Genomic DNA, 14,998 nt, shown 5'->3' with positions numbered 1-14,998 from the left:
AAACCACAGAGAAACCCTGTCTCAAAAATCAAAAAAAAAATGTGCAGGTTCTTTAATTGGGTACCCGTAGGAAAGGGTCGTTTGACCCCTCAAAGTGTTCTCCACCCATAGGTTGAGAGAGAACCTTTATTCTAAGTGCTGAGCCATCTCTTGGGCCACTCTGATCTTCTGATATCTTTCACATTGCCCGATGTAGCCCAGCTTACACTTTCTCTGTTTCTGAGTGTGGGCTCCAACTCCTACGTCATCTGCCTTTACCTGGACGACAGGCATGCCCCACCACCCACCCACATTGTGCCCACCCCTCTCTCACACACATACATACAAACATATATACAGAGACAAAAACTCTCTCTAATAAAGCCATTTATCCATACCATATACTATGGTCTATATATTTTATTAATAATAAGTGATTTTAGCCGGGCGGTGGTGGCGCACGCCTTTAATCCCAGCACTCGGGAGGCAGAGGCAGGAGGATCTCTGTGAGTTCGAGACCAGCCTGGTCTACAAGAGCTAGTTCCAGGACAGGCTCCAAAACCACAGAGAAACCCTGTCTCGAAAAACAAAAAAACAAAACAAAAAAAAAATAATAAGTGATTTTGGAATTAGAAACATTGCTTTGAAAAAGGGCATTTTGCAGTAAGAATTGAATTTGAGTTTTTGTTGGATAGCAAGCTGGACTTCACAGAGATCTGGTATCTTCTGCTCCTCAAGAGGTGTGAACTAAAGGGCCATAAAAACTGCTTTCTTCAGTAGCTGTCCTATCTGTCTGTCTGTTTTTCAAGTCAGGGTTTCTCCGTGTAGCCCTGATTGTCAGGAAGAGTCTGTGAAGAGAAACCACTCCAGCAGGTGAAGGGATGGCTGCTAAGAAGCCAAGAATCATCGTCCACTCAGGGCAAGGAAGCATCTTCTTTGACTGGGGTATTTGTCAGTTCCCCAGAGAGCAGCTTGAACTGTCCAGGGCACAGTTTTCCTTCCAGTCAGGGGCACACAGAAAGGAGACTGGCTGCCTAGCAACGCCAGTGCTGCCTTGGTTTCTGAGATCCATGCTTGGATCACGGAGGGTTCTCCTCCGTGCAGAGGAGGTGGCAGGGAAGGTTTTGAGATGAATCCCAGAACTGGAAGAGAACTTTCTGTCTCTGCAAGGCAGCTTTTGAGCTTGAGGGGTGAGATCCAGTGTCTGAACCCTTCTCCAAATCCTTCTCTTCTCCCCTCCATAATGTGCAGCGAAAAGCACTTGCTCTTCGCCCAGTCTTAATGGTAGGTTTTACTGGGTGTCTCGGGGCACCCTGGGAATCCCCTAGGGTGGCCAGATAAATGTCTGAAGTGCTATTTGTTGGGGTGCAGTCGTCGTTCCTTTCCTAGAAGAGGCGCCTCTTGGCCTTGCACGGTGCCCGTGGAGGATTCTGAGGACTCTCAGAGGTTTGTTCTTGATGACTCGGAGGAGGAGATGGAGGGAGAGGCTGCAGTTGTGAGCTGGGCAGAGGCCAGCGCGTGCTGCTTTTGAGACTCCAGATGGAGCAAGGAGCATACCTCTCGGCACCATTGAATCCCTGGTCGAGGGCAAAGACGTGGTGGTCCTGGAGCATGTCCGGGACTGGGGCCTCCTTTGTGCCGGTGGGCCAGAACACAGCCTGCCCAGGTTGGGAGGAGGCTTGGAGGCCCTCGGGGACCAGTATGATGGTATGTCCAGGTAGCGACACTCGCCTGACCGAATTCGGTTCGGGCTCCAGCAGCAGGTCGACGCCTTTCACGCGTAGTTGCATGGCACATCCGGTGGGAATGACCACCGTGGACGTGAGCTCTTTGCTGGCAGGCCTGGCGGATGCTTCCAGGTCTGGCTGTGCCAACGACCCCAGGCAGGCAGGCTCCTGGGGCAGGTGGCTCTTGGCAGGCTTGGTTTCTTCTGGCTGCGGGCCCCAGCAGGGCTTCGGGTAGACCCTGGGGCTTCGCGGAGGCATTTTCAGCATGTTGGTGGCAATGTGCTCTTGCCCCTCGTTTGCGGTTGCCGGTACACAACAAGGTCCGAGGCAGGTTATGGACCTGGGCTCCACAGTTCTTTGTTCAGGAACAGCTGTCGTCTGGTTTCTGCAAGACACTCTGTGGACTCTCTGGGACAGAGTGGATGCTACCAGGTTGACAGGCTGCTGATCAAGAGCAGTGGTCGAGGACCCCTCTTCCTTATATAAGCCTGGCTGCCAAGGAAGCCCCGCCCAGGCATGGGAGGGGCCTAGGGAGTGGAAGACACACCCCAGCCCCACCTTCAGGAACCCATCAGTGTGCAGGTGGGCATTAGTGCTCCTGCCTGCCTAATTGTTTATGTGTGTGTGTGTGTGTATGTTTGAGCGTGAGGTTGTTGTTGTCGTTGTTGGTAGCGGTTCAGAGAAGGAATTAAGCCTTAGCTGTCCTACGGTTTGTATTGTCTTTATTTTGTCAATATACATACACAAACACATGAAAACTCTTTCTCACCCCCTACCACGGTCTCAGGAACTCCTTGTCCCACCCACACCTAAGAGGGCCTAGAGCTTTTCTTAATTTGCAAAGCAAATTGCAATGGAAATTAACAAAGTGACAGCTGAGGTTTTCATTGGAGGTCAAGCTTGGAAATACAAGTGGATACTTTTTTTTTTTATATGGCTGTTTGGAATTGAAAACCGACAAGGACATATCTGTCACTGGGTGTCATAACTGATCTAGGACAATACCTCAACGATAGAGCGTCTGCCTAGCGTGCTGGAGGTCAATGGGCTTGAGCCCCTAATGAAATCCGAAATGGAGTAATGTGAGACACCCATAATCCCAGGATGAAGGAGACAAGGACTGGAAGATTAGCAATTCAAGGCCAGCCTGCTACTGGGCATGTACCGATCCAATCCAGGAGCACAGTGTTTTCAAGGCTAGCCTGCAAGCGTGAAATCAAGTCTCCAGGATTTAGTTCACACATCCTCCCAGCTCAACACCTGCTTGCTCAGCATTCACACCCTTTCCCTCTAGTGTTTGCTCAGGTCTCTGCGGCTACTCCCAACTGTCCGTTTAAGTTAGTACCATGCCCTACATATGTACAGCAGCATAATCAATCCCGCCTTTGCCAACAAAACTTCCTGATATTTATTTTGCTCACAAATCTGCAGATCTGGGGAGAGCTCTCTTATACTAGCTGCGGTGACTCTAAGACTGTGACTGTGTTAAAGGGAAGCTCATTCTTTACACTTTGACGGTGATCTCAACAGAAGTGGAAGTTATCAGACCTTCCTATGGATGCTCAACCTGATCATCCTGGTATCTGCATCTCAAGATGGCACACCCAGGAGGGACAGAGCCAGGGAAAACCATGCCGTCATTTCTAACTCTTCCTTCAGAGATCCAGATAGCCAGATGAGCCCCGATCCCACAAGAGGTGATTTGGGTTCCACATGTGAAGGGATGCATAGCAAAGCATTGCCGGCATGTTTGCACATGTGCAGAGCACCTGAACAAGACGACAGAACAGTGCCTTGTTCTCACATCAGATGGGGAAAGGACGACTGTAGGGAATGTCCAAGCCCCTCATCTAGGGACCTGGAGGTCTGCAGGGAGACCTTTCTGGAGGAGGGAACTGAGCTGTGGCATGGGGAGAGAGCACTTCCAGGGAAGAGCGCTAGGCAAAGCTATGAAGGTGGGTCCTTGCATGCTGGGGCTGTTGAGCGACAGAGCGGCTTAGCTCCCGTATCTGGGTGGTAAGAGAACCTATGTTCTTTTCCTCCTCAGTAGCTCCAGAAAGACGGTGAGTGGCCCAGTTCTCATCACGGAGCCAGGCACCCACTGTCTCTGTCTGATACTAGCAGGGTGAGTTTGCACGTGACTTCACTTTCCTGAAAGCCAGTTTCTCTCCCATAAAGTGAGTTTGGTAATGTCCACCTTTCAGTGTCGCTTGAGGCTTAAGTCATGACCCTCCTGAAGGGATCAGCCTTTTTTGGGGTGTAGAGAATATCTAGAGAATGGCACTTGGTACTCAATACAATAGGGTGCTTTACCCGTTTTCATTACAGCCTTCATTGCCCCCCCCCCCCCCCCCAAAAAAAAGAACTTTATAGAGGGAAAGGGCAAGGATAGTGGTTATGGGCACCGATGAGGAACAGAGAAGCTCAAAGATGCAATGCTTAAGGTGGGCGGAGAATGTCCATTTGGGAGGGACTGCTCACTGCAGATCAGAGTTTCACACCTCACTCAACGCTCAGCCGTGTTTTCCCAGAGGGACGCTAGGTGGCGCTGTGGGACCGCGATGGGTACCCAGGCTGGCCCAAGGGGCCTCCCAGGAGGCTCTGGCTTGGGCACCCTTCCAGGCCAGGCCTCAGCAGGCCTGCTTATTCCAAGTTCCAAGTTCGTCATCTTCCCTAGGGACATGGAGCATCCTTTTACATGCTGTCTCATATTACCTTCTCCACTGGCTCGGAGGACAACAGACAACTAACGCTTCCCTCCTCCTAGCCAGAAGACAGGTGTGTCCCAGTATTAGAGGTAGAGGGTACAAGAAGATCCCTCCGGGAGAGAGGGTGGCCTAAAGATCTTTTTTTCCCTTTCTCCTAAACACTAAAAATTCACAGACTCTCCTTTCTGGCTTCGAAATTTAATGATAAATCAATCTCCATGATCTGCGTCTTTCGGGACCTGCCTTTTCTACCACATCTGTTTGAGAGGATTTGTCACGGGTCATTTTTTGTTTTAGTTTTTCGAGACAGGGTTTCTCTGTAGCTTTGAAGCCTGTCCTGGAACTAGCCCTTGTAGACCAGGCTGACCTTGAACTCACAGAAAGCCTCCTGTCTCTGCCTCCCGAGTGGGGGGATTAAAGGCGCGTGCTGCCACCTCCGCCCTGCTGTCGTGGGTCTTTTCAAGTGGAGTGGATGAGAAAGAGAAGGCATCAGGAGTCCACGGGAGCGCAGTCTTCACAAACCCTGATATCAATGAATAGCTGGGAGTATCACGAGGAAGTCTTGGGCTTAATTTGGACTCGGGGACACCTGTGTTAAGGAGGTCACCATGCAGACACAAGCAGTAACCAACTTCAGCAGGCTTGGGGAAAAGTACCCTGCGGCTGGGTAGACACTGAGTGTTGAGAGGGCAGAGGAGGACACGGGAGGTTGGAAGAGAGTGACGTGAGAGCGGGACTCCCGAGAGCCGAATCAGGACTGTAGCAGTGCCGGCGAGCAAGACCCAGCCTTCGTGGCTGAAAGGAGATGCCAGAGCCCAGTCGGGTGTCTTCAGTGCCAGGAGCCTCAGGCAAACCCAGTGCTGACACCACCAGGGACTTCTGTAATTCCCAGTTTCCATCACAAGGACCCTGCCGCAGCTGAGAAGGGTGGAGATGGAAAGGGGCCTGGAGGCCCCAGAAACCACTATTTCATCCTGCCCTTGATGGGACTGAGTCATGGCTCCTCGGGCTCTTAGTGACCCTTGAAAAGAGTGGAGAGTCAGGATGACCTCATGCTTCTGTCTGCAGGGGGAGGGCTGGCCAGACACAGCATCCATTCCACCCAGTGCTGTTCTCATGCATACTCCTGTCTGCGTTGACGCTACAAAGTGTCCCCATGGCTTCATCTCCCAGTCCCAAGAAAGGCAGGAAATCAAGCTCGAAGTCCATCCGCGACATCTCAAGAGAAAATCTGGTCTACAGAGCCCAGGGCAGCCCCAACACATGTGCGCACACACTCGGGCATGGAAAGGAAAGCCTACAAGGGAAGTCCCACGAAACCGTAAGGCCACATTCTATGTCTACATGCCAGCTTGCAATGCTGTGGCAGCCAGCCTGGCCTCACTGTTTGCCTCCACCACAACCTTGTGGACTGTCCCCCAGAACTGTCCTTGGAACTGTCCCCTGGAGGCCTTGGCTGTTGCTGGGAGGATTGGGGAAGAGGTGGAATGAAGAATCTGAAATTGCTTTATCTGCCCGCAGCTGATAATCTCCTGAGACACACATGCTCACAGTGGCCAGGGCTTTGGGCAGCTTTGGAGGACAGGTCCCTTGAATACAACTCTGAGCCCCAGCCATAGAATGAAGAATATGATAGACACCAAGGGAGAACTGAGCAGGCCTGTAGGACCCATGTGTGGGAAGCCTCCAGAAGATAGGCAGAGTCTCTGTTCATTTCTGATGCTCCTACCTCCTATAACGCTGATGGCAGAAGCCGGGGAACACTTGCTTATGCCGTTGGTGCTAAAGATGTAGGTTCATAGATTCAGGAGCCATTTTGCATGTCATGTGATTTTTCTCATGTTAGAGCCTGGCAAGGCTCCAAGTCAGGAAAATGTCAAAAGTGTCCTTCTGTGTTCCCTGTTCCCCTTCTGGGGCTCCTGAACAGCCCCCAAAGTGCGCTCTGTCAGTCCATGTTTCCATCTGCAGAATGGGGCAAGCAGTACTCAAAGCAGCGCTTGGGGCTGTCATAGGATTAGTGGGTAGCTGTAAGGGGATCCGAGGAAGGGCATGCACCCTTAAGTGAAGGGCTTTTTGCTCCCTATGGAAAAAAAAAAAAAGCAATGTGTTCTTAAGACACACAAGCCAAACCTCCGCCCCCAAAGCCAAGTGAGTTCAAGACACTGAGCCCAAAGCAAACCTGAGGTTGGGATTCTGCAGAGCAGGCCTTTGAAGTAAGGGCTCCCCCGCCCTCCCTGGCTCTGGCAGCTCCCTGCAGCCCGGCCTGATGAAAGAGAAGAAGGACTCTGTTGTGGTTTGACACATGCCCCAGATGTCAGGTTGCAGCTCTGTCCAACAATTAGCTCTCTGAGGTGGCAGCTGTGTGCAGTGAGGAGCCCAGGTCCCAGTGCCAGGCAGACCCCATACTCCCCTCTGGGGCGCTATCCAACTTTTCCAGTAACCTGGAGATGGCACCGGCACAGGTTTCCTTCCCAGGGTAGCCAGGCTGAGCAAATAGTCAATATGTTCTCATAATGTGAACCTCAAATAATCAACAATCTTTCAGCCCAAGTGTTTCCCACGTAACATTTTAGCACATACCTGCATTAAAAATAATATTCAACATTTATTTGGGATTCAGCTTTAACTGGTCATGCTGTATTTTATTTGGCAAACTTATTCTTTCAAGAGGTTTCTTTCATAAGCAGTCACGAGGGTGGAGGGGCTTTGAAACTGAAAGCGCTTTGGGAGTATAGCATAGGAGACACTCAGGTGCAAGCAAAAGGGTCGTTCTTTTCATTCTGCATTTCCAACCTCCCCCTTTCCTCCCCATTCCTCTGGGGTCTCTTACTTTCTGGTGGGCTCCCCTGTCCTCCCCACATCTATGTCCCTCTGACTTTCACCACCCCGCCCCATCCCAGGAATCTGGAGAATTCCATGTAGGTACTTAGGGGCTGTTGAGGTCAGTCTCTGCTCTGCCCTTCCTGGTTTCTAGTCATTATGGGTTGTTCTGACAAATTATTACAGCCTGGCAGAATAAGAAATAGAGATCTGCTCCTCACAGCTCTGCAAGTCAGGGTCCAGCGTGAGTTCCAGAGTTCTAGGTCTGTGCCTCCTTAGAGACAGGGTCTTCTCCCAGTGTGTTCCTGTAGCCTTCCTCCATGAGAGCTTATGGAGGGATGGGAATGTTACCCTCCATGCATGGATTGCCTCTGTGGCTGACTCACCCACTTGCATTGCTGCTTCTTGGGTCCAGGACACACAGAGGGTGGCATAGAGATGAAGTAGCCATGATTGAGTAAAGAGAGCTTGCACAGGAAGAAGTTTGGGTTCCTTGGGATACTATTCAGGGGCCGGAAAATGCCCAAGGATATGTGGGCAAAAAGGGATTGTGAATAATGATAATTGCTATTATTTTACTCACATACATACACACTTATAGTATATGTAGGCATAGCTGGCAAGTTTAAAATTTGGCCATCTCAACTGCTGGCAAAGGTATTGTTCAACCAGAATGTCATATCGTGCCACTGAAAGGCCAGTTCAGAACAATGGTTCCAGAATGGTTTTTGGAAAGGCCCATCCCTGTGTCCCAGGGATTCCACCTCTAGGTGTGTGACCCGGGGAAAGAGCCTCCTGTGCCCCAGGAGAACTGGACCTTTGTATTCTGGCACCGCTCTCAAGAGTTGCAAAGTAGAGGCCCTGTCCCACTCCTCAGGAGCTAGAATATGAGTGAATGAACAGGCCATACCATAGAAGGCTACGGGGCAATGGAAACATGCACGAGGCTGCACAGGCAAATAAAGACGACTCCCAAGGAGTCAGCGACAAGCCAAAGAAGCCAGACACAAGGAAGATGCAGGACTCCCCATTTCTACAATGCTTCAAAGCATGTTGGGCAAAACTGGGCTACGTTTTGAATGTGTGCCTGGAGGAGGGAATCATAAATCTACAAGTCAAAGCCAGGATGCACCCCAAGTCAGAGAACACTCCCCAAAGCCAGGATATACCCCAAGTCAGAGAATGGTTTGCCTGTTTGTTGGTTTCCTCCACGACCAAGTCTCAGCTGGGGATGATTTTACCCCTCCCCCAGGTTTCCCTCAAAGGCCCTTGTGAGAAAGACTTGGTCATCAGCCTGTGGTGCTGTTGAGAAATGGGGGAACTTGCAGGAGCTGGGGGCTAGTGGGAAGAAATGACACAACTGGGACTTACCCCTAAAGGAGATTTGGGGATACAAGCGCCACCCCTTCTCTTTCCATCCTTGTTGCTCCCTGGCCACCACAAAGTGAGCAGCTTCCACCACCTGCGCTTTCTCCGCGCACCTGAAGCAGCTGGGCCAGATGGTGATGGATGGAAACTAAGAACCAAAGTAAACCATGCCTTTCTCAGACATCTCACAGCGGCAGACAGCTAACTCACATGTAGCGTGTATTTGGCAGTGTCAGGAGCTCTCTTTTGTGATACTCAGGGACAGGAAAAAAGAGGGAGGAACACCACTGACATCTACTGAACGCTTTGAGGAGGAAGGTGGCCAAGAATGCCACGACACAGGACAGTTTCTCACCCACTGCACACTCAAGAGTCATCCTTCCCCAAATGCCATAGTGTTGATCTTGAGACACCTTCTCGGGGAGTATGTAGGCAGATGCTTACAGGGGTCGTCTAAGATCTTGTTAATATACAAAAGTTGTCTCTGTGTGTGTGTGTGTGTGTGGTGTGTGTGTGTGTGCCGTACCCTTTAAACTGTATGTAAATATTTTACACACTCTGAAGCTAAGACTGAAGAATGCAATTGAACATCTGGAGATGGGTGAGGCCAGTCTTGTCACACAGCTGCTAGGGATGCCCAGGGAAGCTCTTACAAGTACATCAAATATCTGGGCAGTGCAACCCTCCTGCTCAACCTTAAATAAAAGAACAGCATGGAGGGGCTCTCATTGCCAGTGCTGAATGCCCTGAGCAGGGAGGGACATGAGTTCTCTGGTCTCTCCTCCACTCCAGGGCACAGCGAAGGTGTAGGGAAAGTGAGGAGCACAGTGGAAGACCCCAGGGAAACAGATGGGGGTGTGCAATCCCACCCCAACACACTTCTTAAGAAGGTGTAGATTTCTAGGGCTTCATTGTGGCATTCTGGGTGGTTCTTGGAAGTAGATTTGTTTTTATCAGTTCTTGGCTTCCACTTGTGGGCACGCCTCCAAAACAGACTCATTTGTACCTCAAAATTCATAAGGAAGGGAGTCTGAATTGACACTCAGAAGCATTTGCATCTTGGCTTGCTTCTTGTAAGCCACGAGGGCTTGGACAAGTTACTTGGCCTAGTTGAGCCCTAATTACATCATGCATAAAACCCAATGTCTGTATCATGAGCACATATCAGTGTTGGCATGAGGGAAAATGAAGTAATGTGTTGTAGCCGGGGCATTCTAACACCCAGGACACAGCAGCTACCGCCAATCAGCAGCTTCCTCTGTGGGCGTCATTACAGCTGTGGGAACCCCCACTTTCTAGGGAAAGTAATTTAGTGGGTGTGGCCACCTGGGATGCTCATCCCTGCACCACACCACTGACAATGCTTTGGGCCTCTAGCATTCTCTCCATCCGTGTTCCCAATGATGCCTATTAGTATTGACTAATTAAAAAATAATAAAAAGATTAACTCCATATGGATCTTAGGGGAAGAACTTGAGTCCAGGCCTGGAATAAAGCCAAGGAAAAGCAACCAAGGCTCCCCTGGCACAGGCGGTGGCGTGAAAATTCACACGTCATCAGGAAAGATGGTGCCTCCTGGTCCTGCTGTCCTCCTTCCCACTGGCACCCTGATTCTCCTGCCGTAGTCCCAGCCTCCGTTCCAGTCCACCAACATCAGGCGAATGCCAGTTGGGTCCCTGGAGGGGAGAGACAACACTTTGATAGGGATCATTTGAAGATGGTTTAATTAAGAATCTATCACAAGCCAGGCAGTGTAAGGAAGCTGTTGGGAAGCAGCTGGACAGCACAGACTGGATGATAGGAGGGTGTCAGGCTTGCCAGACCCTGGAGAGCTCAAACAGTCTAGACAGGCTGTCTAGAGGCATCTGGGACCTTCAGAGCAGGGATGTGGGAAGCCTGCTGCACTGCTGGCTAAAGGAATAAACATTGTCCTCATCTTCCACTTGGAGCTCCTACTGGTACCCTGATTCAGTCCAATCTAACAATCTAACAATGGACAAGACTATTCACGGCTTCCTTCCTGGGCAGAGTCCTGGACACTGAGCAGGGCAGGTACAAACAGTACCCATCACAGGTGTGTATAATAGGGTTTCGTTTTAACAGGGTGGTGTGTGAATTCTAATTGGTCTTAATAATAAAAACCCAGAGTCAGATATCAGGGGGTGAAAACTGAAAGATTAGAGAAGCAGAGCAGCCAGCCACTAGCTCCTACCTCTACGAAATCCTCAGACCGAACGGGGTAATCTGTCTCTACAAGGCCTCAGACTGAATGCCCCGAGCTCCTGTCTCCTCCTGCTTTATATTCCTCTCTCTCTGCCCAGCCATATTCTTCCTGTCTCCACCTCCCTAGTGCTGGGATTAAAGGCGTGAGACTCCCAATTACTGGGATTAAATTTGTGAGCCATCACCACCTGACTCTGTTTCTCTTTTAGACTGGATGGATCTTGTGCAGCCCAGGCTGGCCTTGAACTCACAGAGATCCATCTGCCTCTGCCTCCCGAGTGCTGGGATTAAAGGTGTGCGCCACCACTGCCTGGTCTCTATGGCTGACTAGTTGTTTAGCTCCACACTGATCTTCAGGCAAGCTTTATTTGTTAAAGCACAAACAAAATATCACCACATAGGGTCCATTTGGAGCCTCTCATTGGTGTTGAGTCCCCATCTTAGATGTCAGTCTTGTGAAGGCTGCTTCATGCCAAAGTGATTTATTTTTTTAAAATCATCCTTATTGAGGTCCAATTAACACACAATAAAATGCATCTGTTGGGTCATGTATTTTAGTGGCAAGTGTATGGTCCCACATAAATACTGACACAATGTATAGAATTTTATCCTCAGTCTAAAGTAACCAGTGCCCTACTCTGTTGGACTCATACCAGCCTGGTCCTGAGCACACACTGGTTGACTTCCTGTTACTATAGATTCCATCATTCTTTTCTACAGAGTCCTATAAACGGCACATCTTCCCTCCCGTGTCTGTTCTCATCCTCCCTGCACTGCTCCCAGATCCACCCCGTCACTGTGTTCACTGGCTTCCTGGCCCGAGTTAGTGTTCCACTGGGCTAACGTATCACAATGGTCGGACATGTGGATTGTTTTAGATTTTGGCCATAGTGAATAAAACATCAATGGGCATTTGCATACAAAGCTTGGTGGACATGTGTTTTCACTTCCCGCAGGTAAATATCTCCGAATGGTATTGCTGTGTCGTATTATAAGTATGTTGAACTTTATAAGAAGCTGACCATTTTCTGAGGGAACCGTATTATTATTATTACTTTTGCAACCCACCAGCAATGTGTTACGGTTCCGGCCACGCCACGTGTTTGCCAACGCTTGGTTTCTCCAGTCAGTCTAGCAGGTGGTGATGGGGCTAGATTCAAATTAATTTGAATTTCTTGATGACTGCATTGAGCAGTTTCTCGTGTGCCTGCTAGTAGTTTAGATATCTTCCTGAGTGGTCTGCTCAGATCTTTTGCTTAAAAATTGTTTTAATCGCTGACAATCAAATTGTTGAGTTGTTTCCTACCATCTACGAATTATCTTTTTCATTTCTAAACAGTGTAGTTTGAAGAGCAGAGAGTTTCTAAAATTTCTCACTAAGACTCTGCCACGATTAGGCTGTACAAGTAAAAAGGACCGTTTTTCCTTCGGGGCATTGGTCTCAGTCCTTTTTTAAAAAATTGCCTTTTGTTGTGTTGCTATTTCCTTCCATTGAAGTGTTCCCTCCTGCAGGGTGGGGAGGCGCCTCACACTGCTGGGGAAAAAGTTACACGTCCCATGCTATGCATGCTCGGGGAGAGGGCACTGTTTGGGGGGCCGTGTAGGTAACTTCCCCGCACGTAGCTTTCACCCACACTCTTGTGGGTGTTTTGGTGATGCAGCTGCCTGTGGATCATCCAGGCATCACCCCTCACCCTCGCTCTTATCAGGTGACCCCAGACAAGGCAATGGGTCACGCTGGACTTGGGTGGAATAATTTCTCCAGTCTGTTCTTCTCTGTCTGGATGAATAACAAATAGATTTTCCAGGAAAAAAATAACAAAATATCTCTAGATGAGACAACCAACCCCAGCAAGAACACTTTAGACCTGCCTTGATCTGAAAGCAACCCGAGGGACCACCCTGCCTGAAGAAGCCTGAATAGGGTCCTGTTGGAGCTGCTGAACCTTTACTGAAGTTCCCCTTCATTACTAGGCCTGGGTAAGTCTTTTTATAAGGAGTCTCCTGGCCAGCTCCTCATAGCCACTGTGTTGTGACATCCCTGTCCGATAAGATAAAGAAGAAATCGGAAGCATGGACAGGTGTGTCCATTAGGAGATGAAACATCCTTCCGACAGCAAATGACACAGTGGAAATGACAGCACAGATACACAAGGAAAGGATTCTTGTAACTCGGTGGTGAGAAATCAGCTCAGGTTTTTAAAAACTAGGCAAATGGTTTACACAGATACTTTAAAGAAATGAGCGTATGAAGGATGCTTAGGTTGGCAGTAATTTCCAGGGCTGCAGCAGCAAAGGCTAGAGTTGGGGGTTGAAGGTATAAGACCCGTAAGGCTTTCGAGGGACCTCTGTAAGGGTCCCTCAGCGCTGCCTCCAGAACTGTGCAGTACCAACACTTGCTACCAGGGGTAGAGGGTGTAGGGTCTGGTTGGCACACACATTAGGGAGGAACACAAAGCACAAATGAAGGAGCAACTCCCTTCTGCCCCCAGCCTTGCAGGCCCCTTCTGCCTCCAGCCTTGCATGTTCCTCTGGCAATCCTTCTCAGCACAGCCTGACAAGGAGGTGAAATTTACCATGGGAAGGGGAAAACATGGCTTCCCCTCCATAGTACATCGTAGTGCAGTGAAGATGGGTGGGTTAAATGAGAAAGAGGGAGAGATAGATAGATAGATAGATAGATAGAAAGAATGAAGTTGGGAGGGAAAAGAGAGGGAAATGGGGAGGAGTTGGAGGGATCTAGGCATATTATATGCATGTATGAATATTAAATAGAATATTTAATTAAGAGATTAAACAGTGTAAGTCCTCCAGCAGCAGAGCTACTGCAGGCAATTCTGATTCATCTTCTAGGGCTTTCCTTTGGCCCTTCACCAACCTCCTAGATACAAGCACACAGCCTCCCACACCAGGCCCATAGGTACTCCTCATCTATATTCCTAGCCCACCATCCTGACAGCATGTACCTGACCGATTCCCTAGGCTCTAGTTTTGGAAAGAGAAGTCACCAATACCTTCCGTACTAGACCTCTCCGGTTGTACAACTGTTCCACATTGTGGGGCCAGGGTCCCTGGCCTTTAGCCGGCAGGCCTGTCAGATTCAAGTCCCCACCTGCTGCCCCCATATTCCGCTTCAACCCCTGGGAGCAGGAGGATGCCTCTTCCGCTTTGATCAGGACAGGGGGGTGCTCCGTGGTTGGTTTGGGAGCATCTCTGTGATGCATTTTGACAGCCTCGGCCAGGCATATGCTTTAAATCCTAACGAGAAAGGACCTTTGTGAGTGAGAAGGGAGCCCACAGCAGCCTTCAAAGGGCTTTCTGGACAAGGGAGGACACATGAAGAAGCCCTCTAGCTCAGTGCCACCCTGGGGCCCTGGGGACAAGGTCAATGACATCCCAAAAGGAAGACCTCTGGCATGTCCCTCAACCCGCACAGGTGTTTGTTGAGTCGATCTGGGGGACCAGCTCTGCCTCGGCCCTACCGGGTTTAGTCCTCTGAAACCCTTGCCCAGAGCTCTCTGGCCCGACTGTGTGTTAACACTGAAAGTTTTCCACCACAGCTCACGTGGTATTGTCCACAAACCTTGCATTCCTTCCAGTGCCTCCAGAAGGAATTACATAACTTGTAATGGACTCACCTGGTAAAGCTTAATGAAAACAAATGACATCCAAGCACAAGAACTTAGGAGAGTGGAAAGCTGCTCTAAACTAAAAAAAGATCTCCCCCTTTTATCACCTTTTGTTATTAGTCACCCTGCTCTAGTTGATGCAAACATGTCATCTCGAGGCAACTGTCACTCGAGGTCAGCCTCTCTTCCTTGAGGTGCCCAGCCCTAGACTGTGCCTCCAGGAAGGCAGAGAGAGACAGAGAGGCTGCTGGGGGCTGGCGTGCCGTTCTGTGTTTAATTTTCCCACAAGTCAGCTCTGATTATGAGGATGGCCTCATGTTTCATGTATTTGGAGCTGAGTTCTGCAGAGCACCTTGGAAGGGCAGGGGAGCCCCTTGGTTGGCAGGCAGGGGCAGAGGGATGACTGCATGCCAGGTCACCCCCAGCACACACGTCTGCTACCTATCAGGTATCATTGCAGGAATGACCCGCCGGACACTGAGCTTCCCCCACTGACAGCCCCTTCCTAATGAGACCCAGCGCTGCCGTTGGCTGGTGCAGAAGA

At 49.8% G+C, this 14,998-nt stretch overlaps 1 protein-coding gene across 1 annotated transcript; it reads right to left on the bottom strand.

Moving 5' to 3' along the window:
- Positions 1-1,364: 1,364 nt before the first annotated feature.
- LOC121464551 (proline-rich protein 23A3-like) lies at positions 1,365-1,973 on the bottom strand. The gene has a single exon (XM_041677582.1). It carries the CDS (start codon positions 1,971-1,973, stop codon positions 1,365-1,367), a length of 609 nt encoding a protein of 202 aa, XP_041533516.1.
- Positions 1,974-14,998: the final 13,025 nt, after the last annotated feature.

Source organism: Microtus oregoni, unplaced genomic scaffold (genome assembly GCF_018167655.1).
Source record: "Microtus oregoni isolate MIOR12 unplaced genomic scaffold, Mior012 000028F_ref0000031, whole genome shotgun sequence".
Taxonomy (NCBI): Eukaryota; Metazoa; Chordata; class Mammalia; order Rodentia; family Cricetidae; genus Microtus; species Microtus oregoni.
Note: the sequence above shows the minus strand (reverse complement) of the source record. Positions and strands in the feature narration are given on the sequence as shown.

Excerpts from the sequence above, each read along its gene's own strand:
- LOC121464551 (XM_041677582.1), bottom strand. The coding sequence starts at position 1,973 with ATGCTGAAAATGCCTCCGCGAAGCCCCAGGGTCTACCCGAAGCCCTGC.